Below are 16,505 nucleotides of genomic sequence, written 5' to 3'. Positions count from 1 at the left end.
AGAAGAATAAGAATTAATATTACATATAAGATGAGCTCTGCACTTAAGAAGCAGAGCTGGGAAAAGGGAATTTGATAATCTATAAATATTTGAATGCTGCAAGCTACATCTGATTGAAATTCATCAAATTTTCATTTTCTTTTCCAAACAAACAGTCTCTCTGAAAAATGCCATAGCTGTTTAATCTTGCTAGGTGTTGCTGAAGGAGATTCTTTTTCTAAAATTAAAATGCAAACTATCTGGATAAAAAATTAAAAAATAACAACACAACACAAACCAACCCCTCTGAAGTTTTGGGGGCAGGTGGGAAGAAATACAAGGGCACTGTTCTCTCTGTGTAAGGTTTCTCTTCTGCCTTCTCTCTGCTGCTCTGTTTAGTGTCCACGTGAGCAGTTGTACCAAGGGTAGGTCAGTCTATGGGTAAAACACCCACCTAGAATCCAATACATTTGAGTTCATATTCTATTTTTTTCAGAGACTTCCTGGGTATCTTTAGACAAAACACTAGATCCTCTGAAGCAGCAGTCTCTGTAGAGGCACCGATGCTCCCCCTCCTGCTGACATGACTGTCCAAGAGCAGATGGGCAGATGCCCACCAGGACTATCCGAGTACACAGCATCCTGCATGTTCCAGAGCATGTGCTCTGGCTAGGAGACTTTCACTGTGAGCATCTTCACAGACATGTAGAGACCACAGGAAGACCATGAACCCTTACAACTACTGAAAAGCCACTATCATTACTCAAAGAGGTAGTTTCCCCAGGGTGTTTTAGAATAGCAGGTGCACTGTAAGTGGTCCCAAAGCCAGCTTTAGAGGACCTGTGAACAGGTCAGCTTTCTGTGAACAGAAGCTCCCTCTCCATTTTGTGTACTCTTTCTGTTGGGTTTAGCTTACCCTCTGCACTATGGAGAATGAGTGCTCCTTAGCTCATTATTCTGTGGGGCAGGCATTTCTCATAATCTATTAAATATTTAGACCTTCATATAGCAAGTAATGCTGCTAACTTGTTTGACTTAAATTATACCCCACTGGCAAATCAAATTAGAGAAGATTTGAGTAAATCTACCTTTTAAAACAAAGGCTGATTTTCTCTGTGTTCAGCCATTTGTGGGATTAACTTTTTTAATGGGTTCTTATGTGCACAGTGTTTTTGTTTTCATGGATACTAGAAAAGGATGAATTATTCATCAGGGGGGAAAAAAATCTACAACATGCATTTTCATAGCATATTTGGTTGCTTTTGTCCTATTCATAAATCAATCCTGATTACTCCAAATGAATGTGTTACTCCTAACGGTTCACTGATAACTCACTTGGACCATTAATTCAGACCTCCTCATTGAGTGCATTAGGAAGCTGCTGCTAGTAATGGGAAACTGGGAGAAGATCCTTTGTGACTCCTCTCCTTCCCTACAAAGAACAGGCTCCATCTCCTGCTCCTTATATATAATTTTATTGACACACCAGATATTCTCCAGTAAAAAAATGCCATTTCCCCTCCGGCTCCAGTGATAAATTTGCATGGAGGGAACGAAGAAAATGGCATTATTAATACTCAATAGGTTGTTTTTATGACCTAGAAGGACAGAAAGCAATGGCTCATAGTATCTACATCAGAAGTGGGGGCAATTTAGGCCCAAACATATCACTGAACCAATATGGGAATGACTACAGCTATGTCACTGGTGACATAGATCACAAGGTATTTGTCTCTGTTCCTGGACTGCTGACAAGCTGTCACCAGTGAAGAACCATTGTCATCGAGGAACAATGCCTCACCATTTAGAGCAGAAGTAAATGGAACTTGCCAATTCTTAGCCAGGCAGTACAGCATTTATCAACTCCTTATTGCCCAGCTGGGAACAAAGAGAGGATTCTACCCATTTGAAAATTATTATTATTATTTACTACTATATTGGCAACATAGTGCACTGAATGGTTTCAGAAGAAGAATTTATGCTCCAGAATTCCTAAGGGCCAACACTCAATCCTTCTCAATGCACACAATAAAACAGAGAATGAAAACACATTTATTTCCTTTCCAGTCCAATTCCTACTGTGCCACAATGGTTAGTGTTGAATACCATTCTGCTTCATGCATTGCAGCTCTATGCTAAACTCTAACTACCGATGTCAAAAAGCAAGTGTTCCCCAGAATGATACCACAGTTATGCTTTGCAGTTTCCACTGCTGTGGGTGTTGCCGAATATCTTTTAAGTATTTCTGGGCACCAGGCTGAAAGGAGCGCAGTATGTCCTGCTGCAACTCTATGCTCTTTTATACCATAAAGATCACACAGATCCCAGACAATTAACACTTTGGAAAAGAGTGCATTAACGCCAGCCAGTAAAAACCTTTTATAGTCTAGAATGGCACTGAATGAGCAATTACAAAGTTAGCTTTTCCTTGTTATTGCTCTTATGAACCCATATAACAGCAATGCTCATTAAGAATACCCCTTAACCTCAAATTCGGAGTTGTGTTGTCCATCATGGAAAGAGTGTGGGCATGTTATAGGCTAGTAACTGGTGTAATGTTTCTGATGTTGACTATGACAGGAGGGAGTCACAGGCACTCTTCCCAGCAAACCTCCAGAACCTACATCCAACTCATTGATAAGCCAGCATCTATGGTCAGGAATCTGGACTTCCCTGGCCCAACACAAGCACACCAACACAATCCTGGAGTTGAAGCAACCTCCAGATCTTGAATCAGTGATATTGATGAATGTTACTTTAAATTTAGTTACTTCACTAATCACCATTCATGACAAAGCAGAAATCACTGAGCTGCTGTTGTCCAAAGCCAGTTTCAGTTAGACTCAAACTGAGGGAAAAATCTACTAGTTCACTCAAAAACCCATTTGCACCTTGGGTCAATAGAAACTTCCTCCCATCTGCACACAGGGATGCAATTTCAGGCATGAACCCTCTCTCCCTCTGATTTGGCGTGCGCATAGGACGAGGACAAAAGTTACGCTGATATGCTGCCACTGATACAGAAGGAAACTAAGGCACTAGTGCTGCTTTTGCCGTGTGAATCATTTCTTGACATTTCTTTCTAACACTAAAGCCTTCCTCTCAAATACATATACAGTGTCTGAAAAAAGAGTAGAGCAAGCATCTCTTCCAAAATTATTTCCACAGACAACTTCTGCCATGGAAGAAAGAAACCTTTTTATCACAGATGTCCACGAACTCATCACACCCTGTTGCTCTGTCTGTAGCACACTTCTGGTATTTGGGGTTATTCAACGCCTATGCAGGATGAAACCTCTGGGGTTGCACTAGACACTGACGGGTTGAGCACTGGTGAGATCTTTATCATGGTAGAGAAACACTGGATAAAATAAAAGCTATCATTACCTAGAAGACCACTTTGTCTCTCTGAGCTCGGTATCTTATTTTCAGTTAAAGTGCTACAGTTGTACATTCAAAAAATAAACCCTGGAAGCTTTTAATTCACAGGTTACAAAATACAATAATAATTGAACCAAACGGCACTCTAATACCTGTTTAGTATTGTAAATAGGCAGGTTCATACAGACTGCCACCGCTTTATTCAGAACCTGTGTTGATAATCTCTGAGCACAAACTCCTGTAGGAAATGGACCAAGTTATCTGAGTGCCAGCATATGTTTGTAAGAATGTATAGAAAGAGCTAGTATCATGCAGAGGCAAAACACAGCCAGAAAAATAGGGTTTCCTCTCCTGGAATACAGATCAGGCAAGATCCTTCACGACATTTACAAATGGCTTCATGCTCTCTCTCTTACTAAGTTACTTTATTTTTGGAGCAAATACAAGCTAAAATCTGAAATATTTTCTGTGTATATATTTAGAAGGGCAGTTAGATTACGACACTATGAACCACCAATTTTTTTTAATTGCTTAACAGAGCAGATAATTAAAAATAAATAAATCAATGTTTTGGCATCTCTTTTTTCCTCTAGATTCTATATTGCATCGTTTTCATAATTTAAAACATGATCAGTTGCACTGATCCAGTGAACAGATGGCACTATCAGCCCACAAGAATCTGCACAGGGCAATTAGAAAATTCAGAGACAAGATTAATACAAGAAAATTAATTATCAATGATATCAGTCCAGCACTGCATACAAAAAAAAATTTTTTTTTTCCTCTGACTCTACAGAGACATGCTGATAGGTCTACTGATGCTTCCCACTTTACCAGTTGATGCATTCAAAGCCTTTATTACACCAGGTTTACGCTATTCTCTTCTCCTCTTTCTTGGTTTGAGTAGAGGGAGTTTAGCTAAGAGTGAAAAAAACCCAACAGTCCATGTCTCTTAAAGACACTTCACTGACAGTAGAAAGAAAACGTTCATGCAAATCTACCTGTTCTTCTCTCTTTTGCATCCTTCATTTCTGCATAGACCCAGAAGAAATGTGCCCAGTGAGAACCACATCCTACAGACACGATGCAAATGCGGCCCTTGCATCAGTAAGGCAGCAGCAGTCTGAAAAAATGAATGCTACAAGACCAGAATAGCTTTCCCCCAATTCTTGGCATTGAAAAACACAGAGTCCTTTATTATTAAAAAAAGCACAGCAGGTTACCTGGTGCCCTGCATAGACAGCTCTCTCCCTTGAGCGCTTAGGACTCTGGAGAGGTCAGCCAAGGGAAAGCAGACACATATAGAGAGCCTCTGTCATGGGTGATGCTGCAGATACACCTGCAGTTCTATATTTCTCTCATCCTCATCTCACCCAGAGTGGGAAGGGGTGGGTAAGACAGTAATTCAAGTTTGCCAGATGAGCTAAAACCTGTAACATTTATAGAAAATGCATTTTGGGGGCTAAAAATAAGTAAATGCCATCCCACAGTCCCACTGCCTTCAGATTCTTATTCATTTCAGTATTCAGCTATCCAATCCCACTTGCTTCAAATACCAGCAGAGGAAGGGGAAGGAGGGAAAGAGGAAATGGGGAGTAATCCATGGATTTAGAAACGATTATATATAGCAGGGCAAATACAAGTACGATCTATCAATAGAGCATGGGACACGATCGTACCGTATGGGATTAACTCAATTGCCACCAAAAAATTTACATATTTAAATGTATAATCAATGTGAGAATCTATCTCCAGGCTTGCTTATGATACACTGCCTCAGTTTCCCATTGGTAAAAGAATGCTTATAGTGATTAAAAAAAAACATTCACTAGTCCTACTCACTGAGGTGCTGGCAGAAGCCTGTACTTGCCGTGTGCTGGGAGAGCTTCACAAGTGTGTTTTTCTACCCAGAATCACCACATTTTCCACTTGAAGTCTATACTTTGTACAAATGTACCAAGCACATTTGAAAACAATTTATCCTTGCTGTTAATTTATATGAAAAATCCTGCTGCATTTGCATGACATTAAGAGGAAAAAAAAAAGAAAAAAATTGTCCAAGCAGACAATGTATTTGATACTGTCATAATAACCCTAGATAGATTCCTGTGGGCTGGCAATGCCGTCTGCCTAGTGGATGCAGAATCCAAAGACGATTGTAGTCCATGGACAGATCAACTTTAAGACTGATTCAAAGCCAAGGAGTACTAGTGGAGTCAAACTGATTGAATGCTAGATAATGACAGACATGCAAGAGAGGCACTGATCAGCAGTGGATGCCTTGAACTTTGGTATGGCAGGAATCTCATTCACAGCCTTTCTCTCAGGAAATCTCATTATTCTGTACCATTTCTTCATTGTTGCATCTGAAGGCACGAAGACATTTGTGTATGTTTTTCCCCCAGTATGGAACTAAAAGGAGGAAAGCATGCCTGAATACTAGTCTCTTGTAAAGAATATTTATGTACTGGAGCCAAAGGAAAAGCCAGAGATGTGTGTCTGATCCACTTTACTCAGCCTGCAAGCAAATGCGCTGCAGACTGAGATCAGATGATCAATATTCTACCTATTTCAGCAGATCTCTTCAAAACTTAGCATTTCTGACCACATGGGTAGAAAGGTCACGGTTTAACAGACTTCTTGCCTTTACCACTGTTGACCCAACAGGTCTCATTCATGCTGTTACAAGTCCCAAATACACCTCCTGATCTTGATGGCCTCAAGTATCCAGAGTCAAATTTTCTCTTGTAAGTTTTCACTTACACTTGCCTTAGTCCTGCACAGTTACCTTTAATTTACCATAAATTTTAGTTACCATTAATTCCTGTAAAGGAAGAATAAAGTCACAGTAAACACTTGTTGCCCAAGAAAATAAGTCTCCTTGTCCAAGAAAATGTATGTTTACTTCAAATCCTAAAATATTTTTTTTTTCTACTTCAAAATAAGTAGAAATATAGACACGCGTTCCTTACCTTTTAACTGAATAGAGTTATGAGAGATGGTCTCCTGCAAGGCCACATCTAAATCTACAGCAGTGTAGCGGGCCATACATTGACCATGTATTTCAAAAAGAAGTTCAATAGGAGACCTGATTCTACCACACAGTGAATTTCTGCAGCTTCAACTGACAGTCATGACTGGGTTTAAGTGAAAGGTTTGAAAGTCTCATGATCGGGTAATGAGTGAACTGGGATAATAAACGCTAGTGATTCTGTGGGAAGAAGAGGAGACTGTTCAGGAATGGAAACATGTAATCATTTCCGAGAATAAATTTTGCAATGGGAGTTAGAAGGTGCTACTTCTCCAAGAAATGTTTTAACCTGCTACATCTTTCTGGCCATGTGAGAAAAGTCAGTCAAGAAAGATTGGCGGGGGGGGGGTGGGGTGTGTGTGCGCATAAAATGTAACATAACAGGAAAAATTTCTAAGATACGCAACACCAAACTAGGTGGAGGACCACTACCCAGGAACACTCCTGAGATTCTTTGATTCTTTTCTGCATCTTCAGACTAGTCCTGAACTGCTAGGTCAAGGTGGTTGGGAAAAACATAGTGAAAATATGAAAAGAGAAATTAACCTATTTTCCCATTCCAAATTTAAAAAGGAAAAAGAAAAGGAAGAAAAAAATTACATTCAACAACTGGAAAGCTAGACTTACAAAAGCTACTGATGTTTACAAATCACAGCATATGCTGCTAAAGGGCAACTAATTTGTTATACATCAGGCAAGGCTTTGTGTCTCCTTGTTTACCTGATGAATGTAGAAGTTTCAGTTCCCCAAGATACGGTATGCCACCCGTTTCCAATGTTACATACATGGCTATTTATTCATTTTCTAGCAGTTAGTATCCTAGGGAGAAATCCTATCACCACTCTACTTACCTAATGCAATAAATTATTACAAAAATCAAAGTGGGAGGAATTTCTGTGTTTTATTAGCATTTGGTAATTTTGATCTTTCTAATGGTGTCTACTGACCTCTAGCCTGTAGCTGTGTTTCAAAGCAGTTTCTTTAGCAATTCTTTGTTTAATTAAAAACTATTACAAAAGAGGAAATTGGAATAAAATATCTCAGTGATGAGGAAGATTTGACTTACTCAGGATTTTTGCTTTACAGACACTAAATAAATGAGAGGATAATAATTTTTAAGAGTTTCATAATTTAGAAGCAAGGAAAAAAACCCAACAAATTACATTAATGCCATGTTAGATATTAGGAAGAAAACTAAATAAGTTGCGCTCTTCCTCCCAGAAGCATAGTCCTTTTCCACTGTAAATACTGTCCCCAGTTCTGTTCTTTTTTGCAAAATCTGTCAGAAACAAGCCTGTTGAAGTCATGTAAATACCCTAGAATAGGTATCTGAATGCGATTCCTTTGGCCAAACTGCAAACTGAGGAAGGCCAGAAAACATGCTTTTCCATTTGCACTTTGGCTTTCAAATAGAAGGACCTCAGCTCCTGACAGGGGCCTGTGCTGAAGGTTCCCATTTGCAGAATCTGGTAACTTCTCCTTTTGGAAAGTTTAGTGGGTACCTGGGAGCTCAGTAATCCTTAAGAGCAGTGGCACTTTTATGTAGCTATTTAAATATACTTCAGGATGCTACTTATAGGCATATAACATGCAATATTTTTGCCCGTATATAAGCTTTCTTAGCCCAAAACTGAGGAAGGGAGCACAGGTTCCCTGAGCTCCAACATACAGAGATGATTTATTTAAGAAGGTGATGAATTTTCATACTGGATGCAATTACTGAGGTCCATGCATGCACACAGATATCTTAACACGCAAATATAACGAGGTTTCTAGGGAACTTGTAGCTATTGCAGATTCACAGGCTCCTTCACTCAGCTCTTGGGAAAGCACTTACAGCTGACTCCATGCTAATTCATTGCTCAATGAATAAGTAAAATCTGTACAGTATAATAAAACCATTGATCATTATGCTTTAAAAAGACTGACTCCTAAATATTTAGGAAGCAGTGTGTATTCAATGGAAATGTTTATTGGCACTGGGAAATTAAACTGTCACCCGTGAAATAGTAAAACTCATTAATGCAGAGTTTCTTTTTAAGTGTTAGGAATTAACTTTATGACTGCATCAGTAATGGCAAGTCTCAGCCTTAAATCGCCTGCCATTTAGTATTCGTGAACATTATTAAAACATATTAACCGTAATTTAATTGACTGAAAATTAAAAAAAAAAAAAAGTTCACCGCCTCCCGCGCGGTGGCTCGTTTGGAAGCAGTGAGCCAGCGGGAAGGAGGGGACGGCAGCGCGGGCGCGCATCTGGGCCCCGGGCGCCGGGCAGGGCAGCGGGCAGCCGGCAGGGCAGCCGCCCCGCGCCGCCGGCGGGGCAACAGCGCCCTCTAGTGCCCGCCGCGTCCCAGCCCGGCCCCCGCCCGCCCGCCCAGCTCCGCCCGACGGGCCGCGCCGGCGGGGGAGGCCGCGCAGCGCGGGGCCCCGCTCCATGCGGCACCGGCCGCCCCTCCCCGCCCCGCGCTTTCGCGGGGCTGGGGGGACAGGTCACGGAACATCTCCCCTCCGCCGGGCTCCAGGGCCCACCGGCGCCCGCCGTCATTGGCCGTAATGCGCCCGCAAAGCGGCCGCCGGTGGCCGCCCACCGCGGCGCTGCGAAGCCCAGCAGCTAGGGAGGCTCCTGCCCGCGGGGACAAACCCCGCCGGCACCGCCCTTCGGGCCAGCAGTAACGCGTGGGACACTTACAAGGAGATCTCCCGATGAACAGGGAGCGGACAGCCGTTTCCCCCCCGGGATGCTGCGGGGGGAGCGGAGACCCCGCCGCACCCCGGGGAACCGACGGCAGCCGCCGGGCCGGGCAGAGATCGCCAGTGCCACCAGCGCTGCTCCGCCGGGCTGAGCCGATGCTGCGCCCGCAAAATCCCAGCACCCCCGAGTCCTGCGGGCACACCCCGAGCCCTCCCAGGCCGGCAGGCAGGGGCGCGCAGCCCCGGCCCGGCCCCGCCGGCGGTGGGCAGCCGAGGCAGGGCGAGCAGCAGCGACACTGGCCGCACAAAAATGCGGCCGGCGGAAAATCGTGAGGGAAGCCCGGCGAGCCGCTCGTTGCGGGCTTTGGCGGCTCCCGTTTACTGCCGCGGCCGCACCGGCAGGAGTGTGGCGAGCAATCCCTCCGTCTGGCCGCAACTTTGCGTTTCTAAGCTCCACTACCACACCGGAGCCGGGCTAACTTTCTTAGCGGTCATGTTGCAATAAGCCCCTTTTCACGGAGTTTTTTCCCCCATCTCTTCCTACCCCCCTCCACCCCTGCCCAAACCCCAGGCAACTCCTTGAGCTCCAGCTACTCACAATTTGTAGCAGTTAATCCCAGGTGCCAAAAACCGAAGAGCATGAGAGTGAAGCCCCCGAGGGCTCGGGAATCCATGTTCAGCCCCGGAGGGGGAAGCCAGCCGCCCGTCTGTCTCCGCCGGTCCCGGTCTGGGAGCGCCTCTCAGCCTCTGCGCGCTCCCTCTCCCTCCGCTCATTTACTCCATCCAGCATCCAGGCGCTCCGGGTGAAAGGGGAGCCGGAGCCGGGGGACCCTCCTCCGCGACCCTCGGAGGAGCCGCTCCAAACGCCGGCGGCAGCGCCCGAGCCGCGCCGAGCCCAGCCTAGCCTAGCCTAGCCCGCACCCCCGGCTGCCGCCGCGGAAATTCACCTTGCGTGCGGCCGGGAAGCAGCTGCCGGGCGCCGGGCACCTCCTTATAGGCGAGAGCCGCGCCGCACTCCACCTCCTCCCAGCCCCCTGGAAGTCACTCCTCCTGCCTGCCAGGGAGGATCCTTCTGGCAAGCTTCACGCGTTGTTGATAAGCATCAGAGTCACGGAGTAAAGCAGATGTCTGGGGAAAAAAAAAAAAAAAATTGTCCTTTTTTTTTTTTTTCTTGCTTCTCCCTTTTTCCTTTTTTTTCCCCCTTCTTTTCTCCTCCTTTGGGTACCAGTGTGCCTGGAATTTTTTAAAGAGCCCCCAGCTCAATTGGTTGTTTGCCTGTAAATATACATTTTACACGCGCATACACAATGTGTATGTCCCGGCACACAGAGTGCCGGCGCAGCCCAACGAGTCCCAGCCCCACTCCTGGGGCTCAGCCTCACCCCGCTCTCCTGGCGCGGCCGGGCCGGAGCCTCCCCGGACCTGCTGAAAAGCGAGGTGCTGGCAGCGCCCCGGGGAGTTCCCTTCAGTGCCCCCCCCCCCCAGGGGAGGGCGGACCCCAGGGTTGCGGCCCGGACCAGGCCCGCACCATCCCCTCCCGGCGAGGGGTATGCTTGACCATACCGGATTTCATGATTGATTGACTGATTGATTACCCGACTACTCAGCAGCTGAACAGGTCGGGATTATCTTCCCGGGGGTGGGAGGTATACAGGAAAGCAGAGTTTAAAAAGCACCGAGCCCTCCCATCGCGACCTGTGCAGGCAGCTGGAGCCCTGGCTCGCCCAGCTACCTGCCTGCACGTTCGGGAGGTAAACGTCCCTTCAACAACTCCAGCTTCATCACTGCTGAGATCTAACCTTGTTGCTTTGCTGCAGCGTCACCCTGCATCAATAGAGTGCTGCATCAAAGTCAGGTCCAAATTGCATTAGTGATTCTGCTGTAATCTGCAAAGAGAGTATGTTTGGACCATTAAAAGTCTTTGTGGGGGGAAAGTCGCTGGTCCTCAGCCATAATCCCTCACAATGGCGAGGAATAATCAGAAGAAATAGTTCACCAAAGTCATCCTGACTTGCCAGTGGAGAGCAGAGGTTTAAAATGCTGGCATGCTGTAAGGCTCATATTAAAAAGTAAGGAGGGTGGAGGAAAGACATTGTGCTTAGCTATTAGGTGCTGTATCAAAGAGAGGTGTCAGGGGGACGTCTTACCTTTTAAAGGAGCAGTCAGCTTGGAAAGCAAAAGTCCATGTTTAAAAAATGACCCAATTATTTCACCTTCTGTTGTTACAAGTGACACAAGTGACACAAGGTTAAACAGGAAGGATAGCTGCCTAGCACTGAGGCTTTCAGTCAAAGTCAATAAAGGATTTAGTCAGACAAAACCAAGACTTAGGAGGAACTTAAAAGCCTAATGAGCTCTCCAATTCTTTCATTTTTGTCTTTAAATACATCTGCACACACCAAGGTTTCCTCTTTGCTCATGCAAAGACTTAACTCAATTGCTCTGTGCTTCACTTAACATTGGAGCCCAGTGAGATTTCAGAAACTGTGGGTGGGAGTCAGTCCAAGGCTAATGCATCTACGTGAGGTGTCTGCTGTCCCTTCCAAAGGCTCTGAAGGAGGTGTTCAACTAATCACCTAGGAGATGTTTGCGGAAGGGCAGATACCATCTTAGAGCAGGCCCATTTTGGAAGGAAGTGATCTCTGCTCATTGCCCTCAGTGGAAGAGAAGAAATCACAGAATCACAGAATCACAGAATCACTAGGTTGGAAAGGACCTTCAAGATCATCAAGTCCAACCATTAATCCAGCGCCACCATGTCCCCTAAACCATGTCCTGAAGTGCCACATCCACACGTTTTTTGAACACTTCCCGTGATGGTGACTCCACCACCTCCCTGGGCAGCCTGTTCCAATACTTGGCCACTCTCTCAGTGAAGAAATTTTTCCTAATATCCAATCTAAACCTCCCCTGGTGCAACTTGAGGCCATGGAGAGATGGTCTCACGTTGATGCTTTCTGATCCCGGCCAGAAACATCATCTCATCTTCTCTGTAAGTTGTGCACATCATATACAAGGCTCTGGCCCAGAAACTAAGAACCATATTGCTTTACTGTGTTAGGCCAGGAGGCTGGAGTATGGAGAAAATTATGTTATTAACTTGACTTTTTCAGGTGAGTAATCAAGCTTCAGGTGCTAGCAGTGCTTCCAGAGCTATTGCTTGAGTAAAGCTAAGCAGTAGAATGTGTCAGAGATTTTAAAGCCAGAGTGGATTTGCTCTGGAGACACATAAGTCTTTGACGCAGTCACAATTTGTAACTACGTATTCTGAAATCAGCAGAGGAATTCAGAAGGAGATTAAATGGGGGAGGGGGGTATGCTTTCCTTTTAAAAAATAATTAAAATTAAATAGACTGTGTTTCAAATATTTTCAGTGTCTCTTTAAACTATCTGGCACAATGGTACACTTTTTAACTGACTCACTGAACTAATTAGTGGTTTGTTTATAGGAAAGCAGATGTGGAAATGATCTATGTAGACTAATTAAAAGCTATCAATAAATATGAGCCCAGTCCTGCAATGCACCCCAGTGGTCACCAATACAGATCTGACTGCAGGATCTTGACCCCGGTTACACCATGGGTTTTCAAGCCCCACTTGCGAGGTGCTGGAGGCACACCTCTTCCCTAAGCTCCTTAAATGCCAGGCAGGTGCCATAAGATTTGTGAATGTTCGGGTGCAGGAGCACTACAACTGAGAAGTTATGACCGGAGTGGAGGGCTATGCAGCTGTTCTTTGCAGGAAATTATGTAAATAATGTCATGTTTAAGGGCTTTTTGCCAGCAAGTTTTTTTATTAGAGTAAATTTATTAATCACTATTAAAGCTGTCCAGACAAAAAGTGTGGCTCATCCTCAGCCGTAGATCTGGGTACCCTGGGTTTGGGGGAAACTCAGTTGTTGGTTTAGTTTTAGTGTATCTGGACTTTATTCAAAATGACTGCGATGGTTGCCACTGAAAGCATTGCAAGCCTCAGCAATGAGTGAAAGCTTTGTTATGCATGTAGTGGTTACCCCTCTCTAACTCAGTGGTAACTCTCCCTTCCACTGTGGCATGTTTTCTCCTCCACAATGAAAGCAAAGCTGACCTTAACGCCTGAGAGCTTTCCTTTCAATCCCTGCCTCTTCTTTGACGCATTTCATTTATAGCCTTTTGCCAGTCACTTGGTGTTCACTCCCTGTTTGTTAAATGAGGGGAACACACGCTACCTCATCTCATAGAGATAGCAGGAGGAGAAATATCCTCATGTCTGGCACATGTTCAGAGTCTGCAGTCATGGTGATCGTATGAGCACCTTTATAATTTCAGAAGCAATGTAGATCATGATTAGGTCATCTGGGACTGTATAGAAAAGGCTACATTAGTTCTGGGTGAGAAAATCTAACATGGGCATCTGATTATCCTCCTCCCCAAGGGCAGCTGAGTGCCCGTATTAATGCTGTCCAGGACACAACCATGTATGACCTGCAGGATGGGGAGAGGAACACAAGCAGCATTAGACCAGTAGCTGTTCCTACCTTACTGGCTTTACAGTGCAAGAAACAAATCACTGAAATTCAGCATTTAGGTTTTCAGCCCCAGTGTCCTACCCAGGTTTGTTCTGCCAGTGTGGAGCCTTGTTATTTGAGCAGAAGGAAATATTTGTGGGAATTAGATGAGAGAAGATGAATAGGAGAGCAACAGGACATGAAAACATAAGGAAGAGCAGGAAAAGCTGAATGCCACAAGGGAAATAAGGGTATGCATTTTTGAAGGAGAAAGCTTTTCTATTTAAATGTTTATCTGAGGAGGTAAGTTTATCTGTGATCAGATACACTTGTTTTCTTTCCTAGAATCAGTAAACAGCATTAGTATTGCTAAACCCATGGTTAGTTTGCCACTAGAAGCAACGACAGATTAGCCCATGAATTTAATCAATCCAGCTGTTTGGGTAATTGCAGCTGGAAGCCTTATGTCTGACCCCAATAATATAGCATCCAGGGAAGGAGAATAGCATTATGTATATGAATTTTGAAGAGCACGTACTACCACAAACTCTATGGTATGTGGCTTTTGGATCATGTGTTGCTGTTTCCTGTTGATAACTAGGAAACTGTGTGAAGAATATAATCTTTCTGATCAAAAAACCTAAAGGTCATGTCAAAAAACCCTAAAGGTAATTTTTTTCTTTTTCCCTTAGAGTTCTCCCCTATAAAAAGAAAGGACTCATTCATTAGAGAGAATATGTGGGGAACTTTCATAAAACACATCGACCCCAACCAGGTGAGTGCAACAGCAGGCTGCTCATTATCCTTGGATAGCTCCACAACACACATAAGTCTGGAGGATAAGAAAATTTAATGATCTGCTGGGATAATCTGATGGCCAGTAGCATTTTTGAGATGCATGCTGAGATTAGGGTAACAGAAATCAGATGTCAAGCTGTGCAGTGATTATTGGAAGACAAAGAACTAAAATCACCTCTTCCTTCCCCTTGCCTTTCCCTACATTATTTTACCACAGTCTGCTGGTATTATGGCTTTCATTACATTGTCTTGTCTGCCTGTGAAGATGCTTGTGTCAATCATGGCCAGATACAGCTACCGTACTTAAAAGATCAATAACCCAAATAAATAATAGTACAAATGGCTATGGCTACAAATTACCTAGGGAATTCAATAGGCCTTATATGGGACACACTCCTCCCTGGTGTAATTCCAGTCACATTGTATGTTGCAGTTCAGAACAGAGTCACAGAGGTCACAGAGGACACCATCCATGGTCTGCTCTCTGTGCTGGTTCCCCATCACAGTGGTCAGCTCCAGCTGGGCCAGCCACAGTTCTTCGTAAGTGATACTCTATTTTTACCAAAATGCAGTGTCATCATGGCTCATTCTTGTCCCAGAACCAGCCTTCCACCAGTGTCCAATGGAAGGATGGACTTCATGAGGTGTTGGCATAAATACAAAACTCATTTCTGCTATCTAATAAACCACAATCAGCACTGAAGAGAGAACACATACACAAACTAAATAATGCAATTTTTTCCCCGGTTTTGAAGCCACACAAATTAGCATGAAGAAACCCCTAAAAGGTCCCTGGACAGTTAGGTGTCACAGGATGGATGTAATCCTTGGAGAACAGCTGGCTAACTAATGGGAACACACCATAATAAGACCTATGAGTCCCAGCTGAGGTCAAAGCCCAGAGTCTGCCTTACAGTGCTTAACAACTCCAAGGCAAACTAGAGAAAAAAAAAGAAAAAAAAAAAAAGACGGGGTGAAGAGGCATTTTAGCAAAAATCTCTATTCTACAGACATTCCAGCTCAGACCACAAAGTTGGAAGAGAGACAATGTTGTCTGTGTCAATGCCTATTTCCATATCTAAAGAAGGCATCTTTCTGTTATTCATTTGTGGGTATCAAGTCTCCATTTTGCAGAAATTCAGTCATTCAGTTACAGAATTATAATATCTGCCATGTCACTGATGTCAGTAATGACATATAATGAATAGACACTGGGATAAATTTTCAGAAGCAATTAGTGATTTTGCATGAACAACCAAAGTATCCCTGAAGGAGCAATTTTCCAGACTTATTTGGGCCTTTACCGGCTGAATATCAGTGCCATGATCTGTCTGTCCAAACAGGACAGTTAGAATGAGCGGCATCCAAAATCAGTCACTGTCGAACGCTTGCACCTCAGTGCACCACTAATCCATAGCCTCATGCTTGAGGAGAGAAACAATCACCTGGGCCTATATACGTAACGAACAACTTTGAATGTCTCCATCATTTTGCAGAGAAAGTTTGCAAGGAGTGAAAAAGAGAGCTAATTTCATCAAATAAACCACTCGTGACAAATGGCTCATCCAGTGCTAGCACTCAGAAAATTATTATTAGCAACAGCTGGGCTGGGTATAACAACCTATATTCAGGCATTCTTTTTACTTTCTGCCTGTCCTTCACTAATCTCTGTTATGGATAGAGGTCAGAGAGGAGTGAAAAGAGGGAAGTTGCGTGGAAACTAATGCAATCATTAGGTCATTTTTAACCTGGCTGCAATTATCATACAGAAGGAGCCAACAGAGAGTAATGGAAGGCGAGACTGTAATTTAGACTCCCTTAAAAAAGAGGAAGAAATGAATATACCTTCTCTCACAAGCCATCAGGATTTCTAGGTTTAATCCTGCAGGAATGAGCAGTTCCTGAGCACTCCTGTCTTGCTCTCTGCTCAGCACAGGAGATTCAGAGCCTTGGGCCCATGGTTTTACCCCAGCCTGCCTTTCTAAGGCTGCTGCTGTCATATATTTTGATGCAGACATTGAAGGACGTGGAACATAAAATGGGATTAAGAGAGGTTCCTTAATCATAGTATCACTGAGCTGCTGGAAGTTAGCCTGGACTAAACTATGAAAACCCCCATATCTCTCTCATTGTGTA

General features: G+C 44.1%; 1 protein-coding gene across 1 annotated transcript in view; it reads right to left on the bottom strand.

Moving 5' to 3' along the window:
* CNTNAP5 (contactin associated protein family member 5) overlaps positions 1 to 9,759 on the bottom strand; it is a gene marked incomplete at its 5' end in the record, with an annotated part of 301,416 nt that extends 291,657 nt beyond the window's left edge. The window contains one exon of the mRNA XM_082001654.1: positions 9,684 to 9,759. Coding sequence (XP_081857780.1) covers positions 9,684 to 9,759 — 76 coding nt within the window. The remainder of the gene's footprint in view (positions 1 to 9,683) is intronic.
* Positions 9,760 to 16,505: the final 6,746 nt, after the last annotated feature.

This window comes from Phaethon aethereus, assembly GCF_964289735.1.
Source record: "Phaethon aethereus genome assembly, chromosome: 6".
NCBI classification, from domain to species: domain Eukaryota; kingdom Metazoa; phylum Chordata; class Aves; order Phaethontiformes; family Phaethontidae; genus Phaethon; species Phaethon aethereus.
Note: the sequence above shows the minus strand (reverse complement) of the source record. Positions and strands in the feature narration are given on the sequence as shown.